At 52.2% G+C, this 16,172-nt stretch overlaps 1 protein-coding gene across 1 annotated transcript in view; it reads left to right on the top strand.

Annotated features, from left to right (window-relative positions):
• Positions 1 to 14,933, top strand: part of PDE10A (phosphodiesterase 10A) — a 170,580-nt gene extending 155,647 nt beyond the window's left edge. The window contains exons 17-22 of the mRNA XM_037060516.1: positions 590 to 745; positions 3,400 to 3,572; positions 7,781 to 7,892; positions 9,055 to 9,135; positions 11,851 to 11,939; positions 13,254 to 14,933. Of these exons, the coding sequence (XP_036916411.1) occupies positions 590 to 745; positions 3,400 to 3,572; positions 7,781 to 7,892; positions 9,055 to 9,135; positions 11,851 to 11,939; positions 13,254 to 13,371 (729 nt within the window). The 3' untranslated portion in view covers positions 13,372 to 14,933. The remainder of the gene's footprint in view (positions 1 to 589; positions 746 to 3,399; positions 3,573 to 7,780; positions 7,893 to 9,054; positions 9,136 to 11,850; positions 11,940 to 13,253) is intronic.
• Positions 14,934 to 16,172: the final 1,239 nt, after the last annotated feature.

The raw sequence follows: 16,172 nt of genomic DNA, 5'->3' as shown, positions 1-16,172 counted from the left end.
GTGCCCGGGCCACCTTCCTGGCCCTCTGGACTCTCAGGGGACGTTTACCTACAGCCATGCACTCTGACTGCTCCCCCACCTGGCCCTCCTCTCCCAGAGCCCCCTGCTTCCCTGTTCAGCCTTCACCTCCCCGAGCACCTGTGGCCCTTGGTGGCTGCCATGGGCCGGCCTGCCTCCCGCTGTGCCCTGTAGCCATTTGGCACACGCTGTATGATTTTCTTGTTGTAGTCATAATTTTCAGTAACAATAGCATTGCTAGAATGTAGCAATGAATACACTTCTAACAAAGGACTGGTACTGCCCTCTCCTCATGCAGCTCCATTTATCTGTAAATTAGAACATTTGCTTTTGTGTGATACCACCTACACTAACTCCCAGAGTTGAGGGGGGAAACACAGGAGTAACTTGGCTCTCAAGTTCACAAGCAGAACCGCTATGAGCCTAACTGAAGTTAGATTACTTGGAACGCCAGAGCCCAGAAGGGTGTTGCCGCCTGGAGGGTGTGGGTCAGTGCACAGGCGCAGTAAACAGTGGCCCCCGTGTCTCCCTTCTTGGTTTTGAGTGTCTGTGTACCGCCCTGTTTCTCCAGCGCAAAGGGCTGCTGATCGCGTGTCTGTGCCATGACCTGGACCACAGGGGCTTCAGTAACAGCTACCTGCAGAAGTTCGACCACCCGCTGGCCGCCCTCTACTCCACGTCCACCATGGAGCAGCACCACTTCTCCCAGACGGTGTCCATCCTGCAGGTGGGCAGCCGGGCCGGCGCGCCCAGGCTGTGGACGCTCGGTTGTCGCTCCATCTCTGTGGGTTCAGGCCGGGACCCCTTCACGGCGAGCTGGAGTGTGTCTGGCAGTTGCATTTGGTGTTTAGGGACATGATGCTCCAAGGCATAGGTGGCTCGTGTCGTGAGTTCCATCCACGTGGGTCCCTGGTCTTGAGCCAGGGTGTATTGAATGATGGTCTTGAAAGTGAGGCAGATTCAGGGTTTGAAGTGCCTCCTGAAGTCCTTTAAATTTTTCTGTGTTTTTAAATTTCATTTTATTGCATTTAGGATGTTCTTGGTGATTGATCTAGGCAAGGACACATGTCACTTCTCTGCAATACCTATGTCTCTCCTTCACGTTCAGCCTCTTCCCTCACGCTCACCTGAGCAAGGCAACCGCCACCCTAGAGGGCCTGGGCCCTCTCACAGACGGCTGTTAGCAAGGCGTCTGTTTGGCTTGGGGATGGTGGCCCTCTGTCTTCCTCTGGCTGTCCGTCCTCTGCGTGGGGAGAGGGACCCTCCCAGGCCTTCAGGTCCTGTGTCGGCGGGAAGGGCTGGGAATGTTTGGGCAGTAACCAGCACCACCAGGTGTCCCTGAGCGAGCTGTTCTTGCTCATGTCACCCGGGGCTCCCTCCCCACCCCAGCGGCTTCTCCTCCCGTGCCTGTCACTCACTGCCAGCTCTGCCCAGTGGGCCTGCGCAGGCCTGAGGATCTGGGCGAGGAGGGACAGACGTGAGGCGCTGTCTGAGGACCTGCGGGTGGGAGCGACAGGCATGGGAGATGCAGACGGTTTGTCTTCAGGTCACACCCTGTAGGCAGGGAGCTGTCTGCCCCCATGAGTGGGTTCTGTCCCCCAAAGCAGCCCCCGGACACCAGCTCTTCCTCTTTTTTTAATGACGTGTATATGGATGGATGGACGGACGCAAACGTACCTCCGTACCTAGAAATTTCAGCACTCTAGGAGGATTGTGTGGGTGTATGTGTGTGTGTGTACGCACACGTATGTAAAACGTGCTTTTTGTAAATAGATACAGAAAGTCATGTCAGCGTATCCTACCGTGGCCTCACGCTCATGCTGGGCTGTTTGTACAGGAAGAAGGATGAACAGGAAAGCGTGTGCCGCAGCGTAACAGATCCCACGCTAGGGAGATGTGCCCGCCGTCCTGCCATGCCTGACTGCCCCCACCCCGCCCCGCCCCCACTCTGACGAACCGGACTCCACACGCACAGCTCTGCCCAGTGCCTCGCACGCGCACTCTGAGCAGTTAGCTGGGTCCTGCCTGGCCGAGCTCCCCCCTGCAGCGGCCTGCTGTCCTGGTGAACGTCGCTGCAGGGGTGCGGTCGCCGCCCTAAAATGACTATGGTGACCAGGACGTGCAGTCCCCGCAGTTCCCCTCCAGTCCCCTCCAGTCAGCGAGGCAGCTCGCAGGTGTTTCAGCAAACTCTCCGCTTCCGATGGATGTTGGACAGGTGTCTGCGTGTTGTGATTTGGGAGAGAGACCGTGCGTTGGGAAGGGCTGTGTGGACTTCAAGTGCCGGGAGGGAGTGGAGCCAGCCCGACCAACTCTGTCTGCTGCTCTGTCGAGGGGTCATGGAAACATCCGGACACAGCAGAGCGAGCTGCGCAGGAGGATTGGGACGGACGGGCACAGATGGCGCACCGCAGCTTCCCGGCAGCAGTAGGGGGCGGGCTGTGTTACGAGGTGTCCAGGTGTGCAAAGAAGTGCACTCTGATAACTAAGTAGGGGGTGGTTTCAGTGTATTTTGTCGGCCCGTAGGCATGAGCTCACGACAAGTGAGCACAGTTAAAGTCAGCTGTGGGCTGGGCAGCGATGGCTGGCAATGAAGTGTGACTAAAAGTGACTGATGAGCTCACAGATTTAACGTATCTTAATCATCTCAACCTTTCTGCAAAAACCCATTTTTGTGTCAGTTACAAATAAAAAACTCACATTCTCGGAGGAATTGCTGTGAAGAGTTTTTAAAAGGCTCCCTTCCAGGCTTGTTGGGAGGCGTGTCCGCTGAGTCGGGCTCCCTGGGGACAGAGGGGGTCTCCCTGCTTGGGGAGCGGTGTGTGTCGAAGTCCTGGCCCGTGGGGAGGGTGTCTCAGGTGCCGAGGCGGCGCACTGTGTTCTGGGACCGTGGCAGCGGGGGGGCAGGGGGGTTCCTTTGCGGACGAGGAGGCAGTAGTGCAGCTCTCCATTAGGTGTGTCCGAGTGGCCAGGGGTCAGGATGGCTCTCCAAGTCCAGTAGTCTTCAGTGTGATGTAAAGATTACCACCACTTTTGACTTAGGAAGGAAAGTCTTTACTGAAGTATTTTACATTTTATAGTCCTTTAGTTCCTTATTAGAAATGTCCCCAAACTAGGAACAGAGTTAAATCACTAAGATTTCGTGGTAGCAAACGCTGTTACTGTGGTTTGGATAGTTCACTGAAAGGACAGCCTCATGGTTGTAGCTCGGAGAGGGGCCCAAACGTGAGTTCCGTTCGTCACTTCAGACTGCTCTTGGTTCCCCCAGACCTGTCATTTGTGGGCCAGATGCCACCGACTGACTCTCGTTTTCCAGGGAAGGAAAATGTGCTAGGGTCCAAGCCGGTGCGCGTCATTGCTGGTCTCCCTGTGTTTCTCCCCCAGCTGGAAGGGCACAACATCTTCTCCACCCTGAGCTCCAGCGAGTACGAACAGGTGCTTGAGATCATCCGCAAAGCCATCATCGCCACGGACCTCGCGCTCTACTTCGGGAACCGGAAGCAGCTGGAGGAGATGTACCAGACCGGCTCGCTGAACCTTAATAACCAGTCACACAGGTAACGGGGATCTGGAGGAGGTTAGAAGCCCAGGAAGTGTGGTCTGGAGTAAATGTGTATATAAAAACGGAAATGTAACATGGCATAAATTTATATTGGAAAGTCAAAGTGTAAATTATATATGTGTGTATATTATTTTATGTGCACTTTTTATTGACTTTGGGTATTTTTATTTAACAAGATCTCTGACAGTGTATTGGGAGGGGATTTGGAATATGAATTAGGCCCTATGTGGGGCACACGGGAGGCGTGCTTTCAGAGGGGAACCCCCGACAAGCTTTGCCACATGTTGGCCCAGGCCTCCCAGGCTCCACAGTGTACCAGCTGAGCTCACGCGATTGCTGCACGGAGCTGCAATTGCACTTAATTGGTCTTACAAATACGTGTTCAGTTCTGAGCCTCGGAGAATCAGAACCCTGTGTGGTCAGAACCAAGCAGAGAGCCGTGTGGCGTCAAAGCTCTGTCTCGGGGACACGGAGCCAGCACCAGGGGGTCAGGTCCTTCAGTGCCCGGGGGGCACTGGGCTCTGTGTGTGCATAGGAAACACGTGTGCACGTGTATGTGTATGCGGACACACTTTTCATCTCACACTTTTTTTTAAAAATGTGATTTTGCCAAGTACGTTTCTTTTTTCAGAGTTCTGTAACTCTGAACTATGTAAAGATTTATTTAAATTTGTCATATATGATGCACAGTTCTACGAAGATCTTTGCATTATAAATAGTGCTGAACTAACTCTTGCCTAGGTAGTCTTACCTACTGGTCCTTTAAAAAATACACAGCACACACACATGTTGCTAGACATGGACACACACTGCATTTTCCAGAAGGACAGTGTAGGCCCTCATCTTCCCACGCGGGTGAGAGCCGTCCCGTTGATGGTGCCGGTCACGGGCAGCTCCCCACACGGGTCTTTTGTGCTCACAGACTGCTGCTCCTACTTCCGTGTGTTCGCCTCCTCGTAGCTTTTCCTTATTTTTGTGGAGGTGTTTACTTCTTTATAAATCGGTTGGCAATGTATATTTTGTTAAGGATTAAAATTTGTTATACATTACAATCATTTTTTTAAAGTAATTTTTCAAAAAGTACTGGGTTGGCCAAAAAGTCCATTTAGTTTGTTCTGTAAAAATAAGAGGCACATTTTTCATTTTCACCAACGGCTTTATAGACTTGGACAGTCTGAGTGTGTCGGCTCTCTCCCACGTGGTGGGACGCTGATTGTTCTCGGGGAACGTTTCAATCTGATCGCTGTCGACTCCAGCTGGTCCACCCGACCGGGGAGCACCGTCCAGCGAGGATCCTCCAGCAGGAAACCTCACAAACCACCGCGGAGACGTTCGGTCGGTCGCAGCGCCTTCTCTACACGTGGCACAAATACTTTTTGTGTGTTTCAGTTGCATTTTTACCTTTCTTGAAACAATAAAGCACAACATGCAGAAATGCTGCATGTTTCCTTCCATCTTCAGTATTAAAAGGGCTGCCCAAAACTCTAGCAATTTTGGTAAGTTTTTTAAAAAACGCATGCTGATAGGACAGCTGTCACAATACAATCTAACTGAATTGCTTCAAATGAATTAAAGACTAGGAAACATTACTAGAGCCATGTTACAGAATCAACCAAATGAACTTTTTGGCCAACAGAATGTATTCAGATTTTCTTTCTTTTTTTCTTGTTATGTTTTTTATTCTTATTTTTATTGTATTTTCCATTACGATTTAGTCCCCTTGTACTCCATACCCCCCGCAGCCCCACACTGTTGTCTGTGTCCATGAGCCCGTTCTCCTTTGTGCTCAATTCTTCCACCCTACCCCCCCCAGCTGTCATCCTGCTCTCTCTCCATCTGTGAGTCTCAGTGCAGTTTGTTCATTATCTTCCACGTATGAGCGAAATCATATGGTGTTGTCTCTCTCTGACTGGCTTATTTCACTTAGTATAATGTTCTCCAGGCCCATCTGTGTGGTTGCAAAGGGTGAAATTTTCTTCTTTTTAATGGCCAAGTAGTGTTCCACTGTGTAAATGTCCCATAGTTGTTTTATCCACTTACCTACTGATGGGCACTTGGGGTCCTTCTGTATCTTGGCCATTGTAGATAACACTGCAGTGAGCACAGGCGTGCTTATGTTCTTTCAAACGAGTGTTTTGGGTTCCTTTGGATATATTTCCAGAAGTGGGATTGCTGGATGGAAAAGCAAATCCATTTTTCATTTTTGGGGTACCCCGCACCGCCTTCCAGGGTTCCCGCCCCAGTTTGCCATCCCACCCACGGTGCACGAGGCCCCCTTTTTCTGCACCCCCACTGCCACTGTGGTTTGTTGATTTACTGATGGTGGCCATTCCGACAGGTGTGCAGTGGTGTCTTCTTGTGGTTTTAATTTGCATCTCTGTGATGATTAGTGACATTGAGCATCTTTTCATACGTCTGTTGGCGTCTGCATGTCCTCTTTGGGGAGGGTCTGTTGGGTCCTTTGCCCATTTTTAATTGGATGTTTGTTTTTTGGTGATGAGTTTATAAGTTCTTTATCAATTTTGAGTATTAACCCCTTATCAGAGGTATCAGAGAGTATATTCCCCCATTTTGTGAATTGTCTTTTTATTTTGTTGATGGTTTGCTGTGCAGAAACTTTCCAGTTCGATGCCATCCTGTTTATTTTTTCTTTTGCTCCCCTTGTCCAGATTTTCTTTTGAATACAAATAAATTTAATTTCATGAGGCCACGTCTGTCGTTTTTATCAAATCTCATTTCCTATTTATTTTCAGGTTATATGACCAGTAGTTAAACTTTTCTTTGTGTATTTATATAGTCTTAATTCTTATTTTAGAGCTTAATTTTGGGGGGTTGTAGTTTTATTAATATAACTGTTTCTTCCAGATGTGTTGAATCAATACCACTTAATTAATAATTCATTTTTCCACTGAATTGAATTTATTTTTTTTTCAAGATTTTATTTATTTATCTTTAGACGGGAAGGGAAGGAGAGAGGGAGAGAAACATCGATGTACAGTTCCCTCTCGCGCGTGTCCCCTGCTGGGAACTGGCCTGCAACCCAGGCATGGGCCCTGACTGGGAATCGAACCACGATTGTTTGGTTCATAGGCCTGTGCTCAATCCACTGAGCTACACCAGGCAGGCCTGAATTGAATTTATTTTTTTGTATAAGCTTGACCAGCTCTTGGGACTCCTTAAGCCATCCGAATACTAACTATGTAATTGTTAACTGTGATCATGCTGTTTACTTACTATAACTGTTGAAATGTCTCACCATATCTGCGGAGACGACCTGCACCTTTCATTTACTTTGTTGTGCTCAGAGCAACGCCCAGAGATACGAGTTACGTTTATTATTTTATTTCGACTGAATCCCAGGGAAACCTCTGCCCTTCAAAGACCTTCCTTGGCCCCACTTCTTCCAAAGACTTTTCTTAATTTAGACTTAAGTGCACATCAAAGGAAGGACACAACATGAAATACTTGAAAAATACTTCAAACAACTTAGAACTGGGAAAGTTTTAACTAATTTGTCATTAAAGAGTAAAAATGTGGTGTTTTTTATTAGAAGTATTTACTGTAAATTTATTTTACTTGCTGGCGAATAGTGAACTAAGCACTGCTCAGTTGTTCTGTCGAAGTAGTGCTCACAGTGAAGTCTAAACGGTGACTCGCTCGTTGTCTTTCCAACCCTGACCCCCCCCTGTGGAGCTGTGCCCGGCAGGAAAGTGGGTCCCAGGTGATTCGTAGAGTCCAGTTAGTTACTGACGTTCGTTTTTGTTTCATAGATTTATGAGGCATGAAATATTTATGAGATAAAGAGTACTAGAATATTTTTTGTAAATATAGATTGAATGAGTTTGAATAATTTCTAAGTCGTGAAATAATTATTTGTAAACAGAATAAGAGCTTTTTTCATGTTACTGTTTCTGTTTAAGTGCATTTACCTGTTGAACAAACAGATAACACTTGTTACTTTAGAAGCCCAAATCCAGAAATAAACGTTCTTCTTTTGAACCACAGAGTGCTTCAGAAGCCACCTCATCACGAAGCGCTGAGTGCTCTGCTCACAGTCGGGCTGCTGAGTGTCCCCAGGGCATCTGCCTGCTGTCACAGGACTGGCCCGTCAGAGGCGGTGCCCACGTCACTGCCTCCTGCTGGTCCTGCAGGGCCTCAGTGTGACGAGCAGGCGCTGACCAGGTCTGTGTTCCTCTGTTCTAGGGACCGTGTCATTGGCTTGATGATGACTGCCTGCGACCTTTGTTCTGTGACGAAGCTGTGGCCAGTGACAAAGTTGACGGCGAACGACATATATGCAGAATTCTGGGCTGAGGTACGTCCTTGGTTTCTTTGTGAGTTAACATGGAGAAATGGGGAAAGAGCATAAACGTGTCGGTGACGTGGTAACTGGGTGTTGCCCACGTTCCAAGGTGTTTCAGAAACTTCAGTCCATGCTGCAGTGATGAGTTTAGCGTTCACACAGATAAAAAGCGAGGCTGCCCGTTGCTGGCCCGGACTCCCACGCAAGTGTGAGCTCTCTGGGCTCACCGGGAAGAGCCAGGGACAGCTCCACCGAGCGACAGTGCAGCCCTTTCCCTGGTCTAGCAGTGGGTCTCGTCCTCACTCAAAGGTCACTGCCACCCGTCTCCTTTGGCATAGGCACTGAGTGTCCAAGGGACCCACGTGTCACCTCTGCACACGCCTGCAGTTAGGAACGTGAGAACGTCGCTGTCATGTGCCGCAGGCTGTGTCTCCAGAGCAGCCAGTCAGTTCACAGCCAACTGGTGACACTCCTGACATGTAAATGACCTGTTTCTGAACGCCTTTTCCTGGTGGAGTTCTCTGAATGCCCAGAAGTGTGTGTTTTACTCCTTAATTTACTTTCTGAATGGCGACTAAGCGGAGTTGACTTCTGCCATTCAAATTAACCCGCTGGAACCTCAGCCCCTGCACATTGAAAGGCTGGCTGAGTGCAGAGCGTTTCATGAGACGAGGAGGACAGAGGGCACGCAGGTCACTCAGCCCAGAGCCTGCAGCGCAGTAACTCTCCAGTGGGTACCCGTAGCACCACCCCTGACGGTGATGTGTGGACGGTTACCACCGCACCTTCACTGGCGCAGTCCGGGTCGGTGTTCCCCCAGCGCCTGGCTGCACCCAGGTCAACGCTCGGGAGTCGTTTAAAAACAAGGTGGAAAGGCCTTGAAGTCGTTCACGTTCTGTTCTTGTTTCTCTTCACCATTTATTCACTATGTTTCCTCTCTGTGACTTCTCACTCCGGCACGCGGGACCCAGAGGTTCAGCTGCGTTTCTGGGCGTTCAGTGTGGGGACTTGGGGCAGAAAACCAAGGAATGACACGTTATCATTGTTGGGGCTTTCTGTGTGTCAGTTACCAAAACTCACAGAAAGTTTGTAGATAAAGGGAAGAACCCCTGGGTGCCCCAACTGTGTCACTGTGGCTAAGCCAAGAACACATGACTGTCCCCGCCTTTTGCAGGGCGACGAGATGAAGAAGCTGGGGATCCAGCCTATCCCCATGATGGACAGGGACAAGAAGGACGAAGTCCCCCAAGGCCAGGTATGAAGCGAGCCGCAAGGAGGTCCTCAGTCCCACCTGAAAAACGAGCAGGCCCCACCCTGAGTTCTGTGTGCGGTGCCCGGGCTGGCCGAGGCCCAGCAGGGAGTGTGGAGACCCCAGGGAGTCCTCTCCCGGGGGGGTGAGCAGCAGCCGAAATGGCCCCATGGCCGTGCCTGCCACGGGCTGCAGTGGCCTTCCGTGCTCGGGCGCTCTCGCGACTCACTGACGGTGACGGGCGCATGGGCTCCGACAGGGAGTTCGTTCCCAGCTGGTATCCCCGGCCTTTGGTTTTGTCCCCGAGGCTGCCAGCTGATCTCAGAAGCTGAGGGTGTGGCCGTGGTGTTGCCAGAGGGCAGGCAGTTGGGGGACAGAGCTGAGGCCCCCGGAAACCCTGGCATCCTGTTCCCCCTCAGATGGAGTAGCAGTGCGCAGGCGTGCCTTTTTGACTTGATATTGAGGGGATGGACGAGGTTGATAGTTTAGGCAGAAAACATTTTGTCACTGAATGTGCACAGATTTTGGCGAGGGGAGAGCACCATGGATTTCGATGGCTCTGCCTTTCCCAGCCGATAGTGCGTAGTGTCTTGGTACGTGCTTAGTTTGTCTCCTCGGGAATTGACAGTTATTCCCTCTCCAGGTAATACACATAAAAATGCGTAATTTATGTTGATTTTTTATGTTTGGAGAGTTCTTGGGACTTTTTGATTTCCCACATGTATATGTATGGTATAATACACTTCTCAAGATGACGGTCTTTTTAAACTACCAATTGTCTACTACTTATTCAAAACTACCAGGTTTTGAATAAGCTCTCCAATTTTCCTACTTTATTTAAGTTCGGTAACTGTCAGGACAGACATTTGTGTGCAGAAGGTGCTGGCGTGGCGAGGGCTGCGTGCGATCCCCCGCGCCCTGGCCTGGCTGTGGCTTCAGTGCGCAGCGGCGCCGTGTCCCTGACCCGTGCGTCTGACTGTGTCAGCCCGGCGTGCGGGGTGTGCAGGCAGCACGCACACTCCGAGTTCAGTTGCTTCCCACCGTGGGCAAGGGCGCTTTCCTGTAAGTGCAGTGGGCAGTGAGACCCTCCTGCCGGGCGCCTGGTCTGCGGGCCTGCCCCACGGTGGGAGGCTTCCCCACCCTGAGACGGTGTCCTGCTCGCCGGTTCTCTCTCTGCTCACTGTTTCATCCCTTCCTACTCGCTTGATTTATTTACCTGGAGTTTCTCACGTGACACAACCTAAGGCAGCGACCTGACCCTGTCTCCCTTCTGGATCGCTCAGAAGCCACCCTGAGAGGAGGACGCACAGGTGGCCAAAAATGATGGCCAGGGTCGGGCTGTGTCCTGGTGTCACTTAATTACGAGAAGCATTTGCTTTTCCAAAATGACAGGTTCATTCACAGTGTGACAGAGTTTGAAAGAAACCACTTCTGTGATCAGCCAATATTTTATCAACTGTATTCTAAATTGTGGTTACTATGAAATTTTTCTTTGCTATAATAATAAAATACTCCACTTTCCAAGATACATCCTTTTACTCGGCATCTTCTGCTCCAGGAGGTCTGTGAACAGGGGTGTCCAACCTGCGGCTCCTGGGCCGCATGCGGCTCAGGATGGCAATGCGTGCCACCCCTCACAAAACCGTGAATTTACTTAGAACATTATGAGGTTTTTCTTTTTTGTGATTACGTGTTGCAGTGTATTTAATGTGTGGCCCAAGACGACTCCTCCTCTTCCAATGTGGCCCAGAGACGCCACAAGGTTGGACACCCTGCATTAAAGCAGGCGAGTGTCGCGTGAGCCATAAAGTTAAAGACAGAAGCACAGACACGATTCTCCCTCGATCACTAGGCTGGCCGAGCCGGCAGCAGGAGAACGCAGACAGGAACTGAGGGGATTTGACCCTGCTAGATCCTTTGCACATTTCATTGAAGTTCATTTTTTTTAAGTGTTGGTAAGCTGTGGCTTGGAGGTCACCTCCCCCAGGGGGCCAGTGATATCTTGTCCATGTTTGTCAACCGCTGGGCGGTTACTTTGGCTCAACAGTCGGATGGCCTGGAGCCTGGCAGGACTTTTATTAGTACCTCTGTCCTTCTGCAGGCCAGTCAGAGTTAGCATCGTCTACTGGCCGGTGGCCCAGAATTCCTAGTAAAAATGCTCCTTCACCTGTGTTCTAAAAGTGCCTCAGCTGAGAAACTGTGGGACGGGACTGTGGAGGGACGTGTGACAAGGCGGTGGGGTGTGGTGTGGGGCCGAGCAAGGGCAGGAGGGGCAGTGCAATCTCAGGAGGCCAGGCCAGGCACTGGAGCTGGCAGGGTGCCAAGCACGAGGGACAGCCCTCTGCGGTGCCTCATTACCAGGTCGTCTGTGTGCAGGCGCAGTGGCTTGGCTTGGGCACATCTGTGGGGGAATCCGAACTTGACCCGAGACGAGAGCAGCACCTGCGTCATAATCTGACTCACCTATGAGTAGATCTCCTTGAGTGTTGCCCCGGGGGTTTACAGCACCTTTTTCCACATGTTTTAAATTTTTCCGTGTCCCACTTGTAGGGTGTGTGTGATGCATTTTGACACGCATTCTGCGGGGGTGGTCTGGAGTCCCAGTACCCCGTGGCAGAGCTCAACCCTTGGCTGTACGGTCGGGCCAGGGAGCAGGGCACGCCGGGGTGTGCGGTGGGGCTCGGGTACTAACTGCCTTGTCTCTTGCCGGTGTCCGCGCAGCTGGGCTTCTACAACGCGGTGGCCATCCCCTGCTACTCCACCCTCATGCGGATCTTCCCGCCCACAGAGCCCCTGCTGCGCGCCTGCAGGTACGGCCGTGGGGGGGGCGGGGGGGGGGGACGGGGCCCCATGGTGCGTGTCTGTGCCTCACCTCCGTGCTGTCATCTCACAGCTGTGCATGTGCCCAGGCCTCGTGTCTGTGTCAGGAATGCGGAGTCCTTCAGTCACCAGAAAGGACCAAGCCTTTTTGGGAAGATGAATGGGCGATGCCCCCTCCCCCCTCCCCACCCCCATACTGTGTGTGAAAAGATGGGACAGTGACATCTGTCCAGACTGCTGCTTAGGAGGGGAGCCCAGCCTAGGATTGGACAGGACAGGGTCCTTGACTGGGGCCACCTTTCTCTCTGACGGGGTTGCTGCCTGTCGGGCACAGGAGCCGTCTGCTTCCTGTCCCCGCTGCCGAGTTCTCCGTGACCAGCCGCCATCTTTCATTTACATCTGTACTGAATTCGCTGGCACTGCCCCCAAAATCATACAGGTTGCACGGGTGCGACTCTGTGACACCTCTGCGCATGGTGCTGTGTGCTCACTGCTCTGAGCCTCGTCTCCTCACGCCCCCCTTGTCCCCTCCCCGTCTCCCACCTGTCCCAGGCCCCTCTCTCTGCCCTTCGCCATTCTGTTGTCTGTATCTGCGGGGGGCTTTGCTTCTTTGTTTGTTTTGCTTGCTTACCCCCTTCGCCTTTCTCTCCCAGCCCCGCAAACCTGGCCCCTTCATCTGTCGGCCTGTTCTCTGTCACCACGGTCAGGGCAAGACGGGTCCTCTGGGTGGCTGGCACTTGGCCGAAGCGGCCACGAGGCTCCACGTGGGCCACGCAGGCATGGGGAGAGAAGGGCAGGGAGCTCAGGGAGACTCGGCCGCACCGAGGCTGGAGTGCCCAGAGCCAGGGAGACTCGGGAGTCCACACTGGGCGCAGCTCACGGTGGCCTTTTGTATGGGACACAGTCTACTGTGAGGCCTCAGGTGTCATGTGGCAGGGATACCCCATGGAGCTCAGCTGCCGACCTGCTGACCCCGGCCTGGCAGTAACCCGATGGCGGCACACTGCTTGGTACTCCTTCTGGCCAGTTCAGAGTGACCTCTCTGGAGCCCGCCTTCCGCCCTTGCCGTCGGGGAGCAGGGGCCCCCGGGTCTTGGCGTCTGAAGCTCTCCTGGGATGTGGAGCTCTGGTGTCCCCAGGACAGCTAGGGAAGGCTGCCAGGCCCAGTCGGCTGGCGAGGGTCAGAGGCAGGGCAGGGCTGCAGGCCCAGGGCTGAGCTGAACCGCAGGGCGGGGCGGCTCCTCGTTGGAACGTGGTCCGGAAACTGCGTCTCAGCAGCAACTGTCACTGCATCTTGTCTCCTAGGAACAACCTCAGCCAGTGGGAGAAGGTGATCCGAGGGGAGGAGAGCGCAGTGTGGCTGACCTCCCAGCCTGCAGCCCCCGGCCCCTCGGAGACACTGCCTGTCAAGATTGACGACTGACGCCGAGCCGCGCTGCCTGCAGCTGCTCGTCCTGCTTCTTTGACTTCTCTGACTTTTATTTTTGTGGGGGAACCTACACCCAGAAACGGGGATGCCAACCTCGCCCAGAAGGTCACACGCAGTGAATCTGCCCCAAGAGGACTTCCCGCGCATCTCGTCGGTGTCGCACCCCAGACAGTGGCCAGGCAGAGCCCCGGGGCCAGAAAGCTGTGTCCAGGGCCTGCGCTGGCCTTGCAAGCCTGCCTCTTCTGGTGACTGATACCGCCCAGGCCTCGAGGGGACAGACAGAAGGCGGCCGGGGTCCTTCCCCCTGCGTCTCTCTAGGGAGGGTGTGAATGGTACTATGACGACGCTGTACCTTGGCCTCAGCACTGGTGTTGCTTCGATGTAGTTGGTCATAAATAGGGATTTTTACACATCGCTGTTGTGGACACTCCTGTGTGGTCTGCTTGTGTGTCAGTGAGTTGTAGCAGGCACCTGCGGCGATGGGGGCTGGGTTCCTGCTTCCAGGCTGGACGGACTGGAAGGCGGGGCCTGCCACGGGCCCTCCGCGTGTACCCAGGGGCTCGGGGGTGGGCTGAAAGCCGCGGGCAGGCAGCAGGCTCCCGCCCCTGGGAAGAGCTGCCGGCTCGCACCGGGTTGACTGCAGAGGTCCTTGTATCGACTCAGAGGATGTCAAAGAATATTTTTAAAAAATCTTTCATTGCAGTCTTGGCAAATTCACTAGTCATTTTGCATAAAGAACAAAATAAAAGCAAGGCATATGATTTTTTTAATGGACAAGTCTTAGAGATAAAAATGAATTTCGAATAATGATTTCTCTATATTTTCACTTGGTGTCATTGCAGAAGTTTAGAGTCACATTCAGAGTGAAGGGTTTATTCAGCAAATTATTTCTTCAGCATCATTTCCCCTGCACTCAAACCATCAACTGTGTCTTCTGGAATTTTTCCTCCGCCTGCTGCAGCATCTCCCCGGCCCCTCCCCTGCTGCTCAGTCTTCCCGCGCCGCTCTGGGCGCACGACGGGGAGGAGAGGGCCGGGGCAGCGACCAGAGCTGAGTGTGTGCTCCGCTCCGCTCAGCACCTGTGTCTGCACAGACACCTTTCGTTTGGGGGGTTTCTCCTGCATCTTTTTTGGCTAATGTCGCTCCACAGTGTGAACGTTTAGGGAGCGTGTGCAAAGGCAGTAATAGTGTGGGCCCTTTACTGCGGAGACTGCAAGCCGAGGAGTGCGACTCTGGTGCGGTCAACGCCACAGAGATCTTCCCCGGGACGGCACAGCGACCTCCGAACTTGGAACCTGCAATTAGTCCTGACCTGAAGGAATCGGCTGATAGCCTCCGAGTGTGACAGGCTAACCCACAGCAAACCCACTCTTCACGTGGCAGGAGACTGGAAGGATACTTTCAATGAAATAAATTTGAAAATATTCCTCTACACACAGTACGGTACACAGTGTTCATACAGCTTGTTTTTTTGCAAATATAAATCAATTGTTTCTACAACAGGGTTTGTTTATGTTGCAGCAAAGAGCTATACATAAATGTTGCTCTTTTTTTTTGAAATTAAAACTGTGTGTTCGGGTTCCTTACGGGCTTCTGAAAGTTGCCGCCTCCCCTCCACTCAGCCCCTACTGCGGTGGTGGTTACACTGGAGGTTGAACGAAGCAAACACGGCTCCGGCTAGGTACACAAGTGTGTGTAGCTGTGCACGTGTGCATGTAGATACACGTATACAGACACACAAATACATGTGTGAGAGAGAAGCAAACCCATCTCTGAAAAATAAAAACCAGCCACGTTCCTCAGAAGCAGTGATTTTTCCTGTTGAAAACGTGATAGGTTTCTGATCCAACACTGACTGGGCGGCGCTCTTCCATGTTAGTCTTTTCGCAGGATTGAGTTTTTAAAAATGTCATGCTTTTCGGCATCCGAATTTATGAAACTTCCCCAGCAAATTCAATTCAGTCCCAGGCGAGTTTGGCCAGCTAGTTAGCTCGGAGACGGCGTTGGCGAGGGGGTGGGACGTCCGTCAGGACGTCCGGTCACAAGGGCTGCTGACTGCAGAGGAGCGTGTGCGTGAGCCCTGCTTCTGGACACGGGGCTCGGCTCGGGGTCCAGCGATGGTCCTGCTTTGAAGGTTCCCGCTCCACCGGGTGGCTGCAGGGCTCTCCCGGACTTTGATACGGCCGGCTGCGGAGCCCGGACCTCTGCCCAGTCTCCCGGCAGTGGGGGTGGACTCCCCGGTCGGTGGGCTTCCTGTGAGACGCTGTTGGGGCAGAGAAGTCTGAGCCGAGGACTGGGTTCTAGTGCTGACTGTTCCTGCTGCTTTCACCAGGTGTCACATTCACTTACGGGTCACAGGCTGGTCCAGAATGAGTGCTCCCAGGGTAATTTAGTGATGCGTAGTCAGTCATCTGCTGGGAGAAAAACGTGCGGTTAGGAGCGTTGTTCTGTTACTTCGGCAGATGTGTTTAGCAGGCAAACCTGATAGTGGTGTTCATTCTTCTCCCTGGATCTTTTCTTAAAAGGGTGGATGGGCTTTACTCCCCGAAGTTGTGATGTGTTGCTTGTGAAGCTGGTATTTTCTGTTGAGCTAAATTCTCCTGTTCAGTCTAAACTTGGCAGCCGTCTGTGAGTGTTGGTAGAAGGCTTGACTTCTGCACAGTTTCATTGGTTTTGCTGATTTATAATGGACACAGTTTCTATTACCAAATGCAGTTATTCTGTTATTTTTTCAGAGATAATGAATCTATTTTCTAACTAGAAATGTTCTTGGAAATGCATGGCGACAACACGGA

This window comes from Sturnira hondurensis, unplaced genomic scaffold (assembly GCF_014824575.4).
Source record: "Sturnira hondurensis isolate 20B ecotype Veracruz unplaced genomic scaffold, ASM1482457v3 Scaffold0000167, whole genome shotgun sequence".
Lineage (NCBI taxonomy): Eukaryota > Metazoa > Chordata > Mammalia > Chiroptera > Phyllostomidae > Sturnira > Sturnira hondurensis.
The sequence above is the reverse complement of the archived record's forward strand: the minus strand, read 5'-3'. Positions and strand labels throughout refer to the sequence as shown.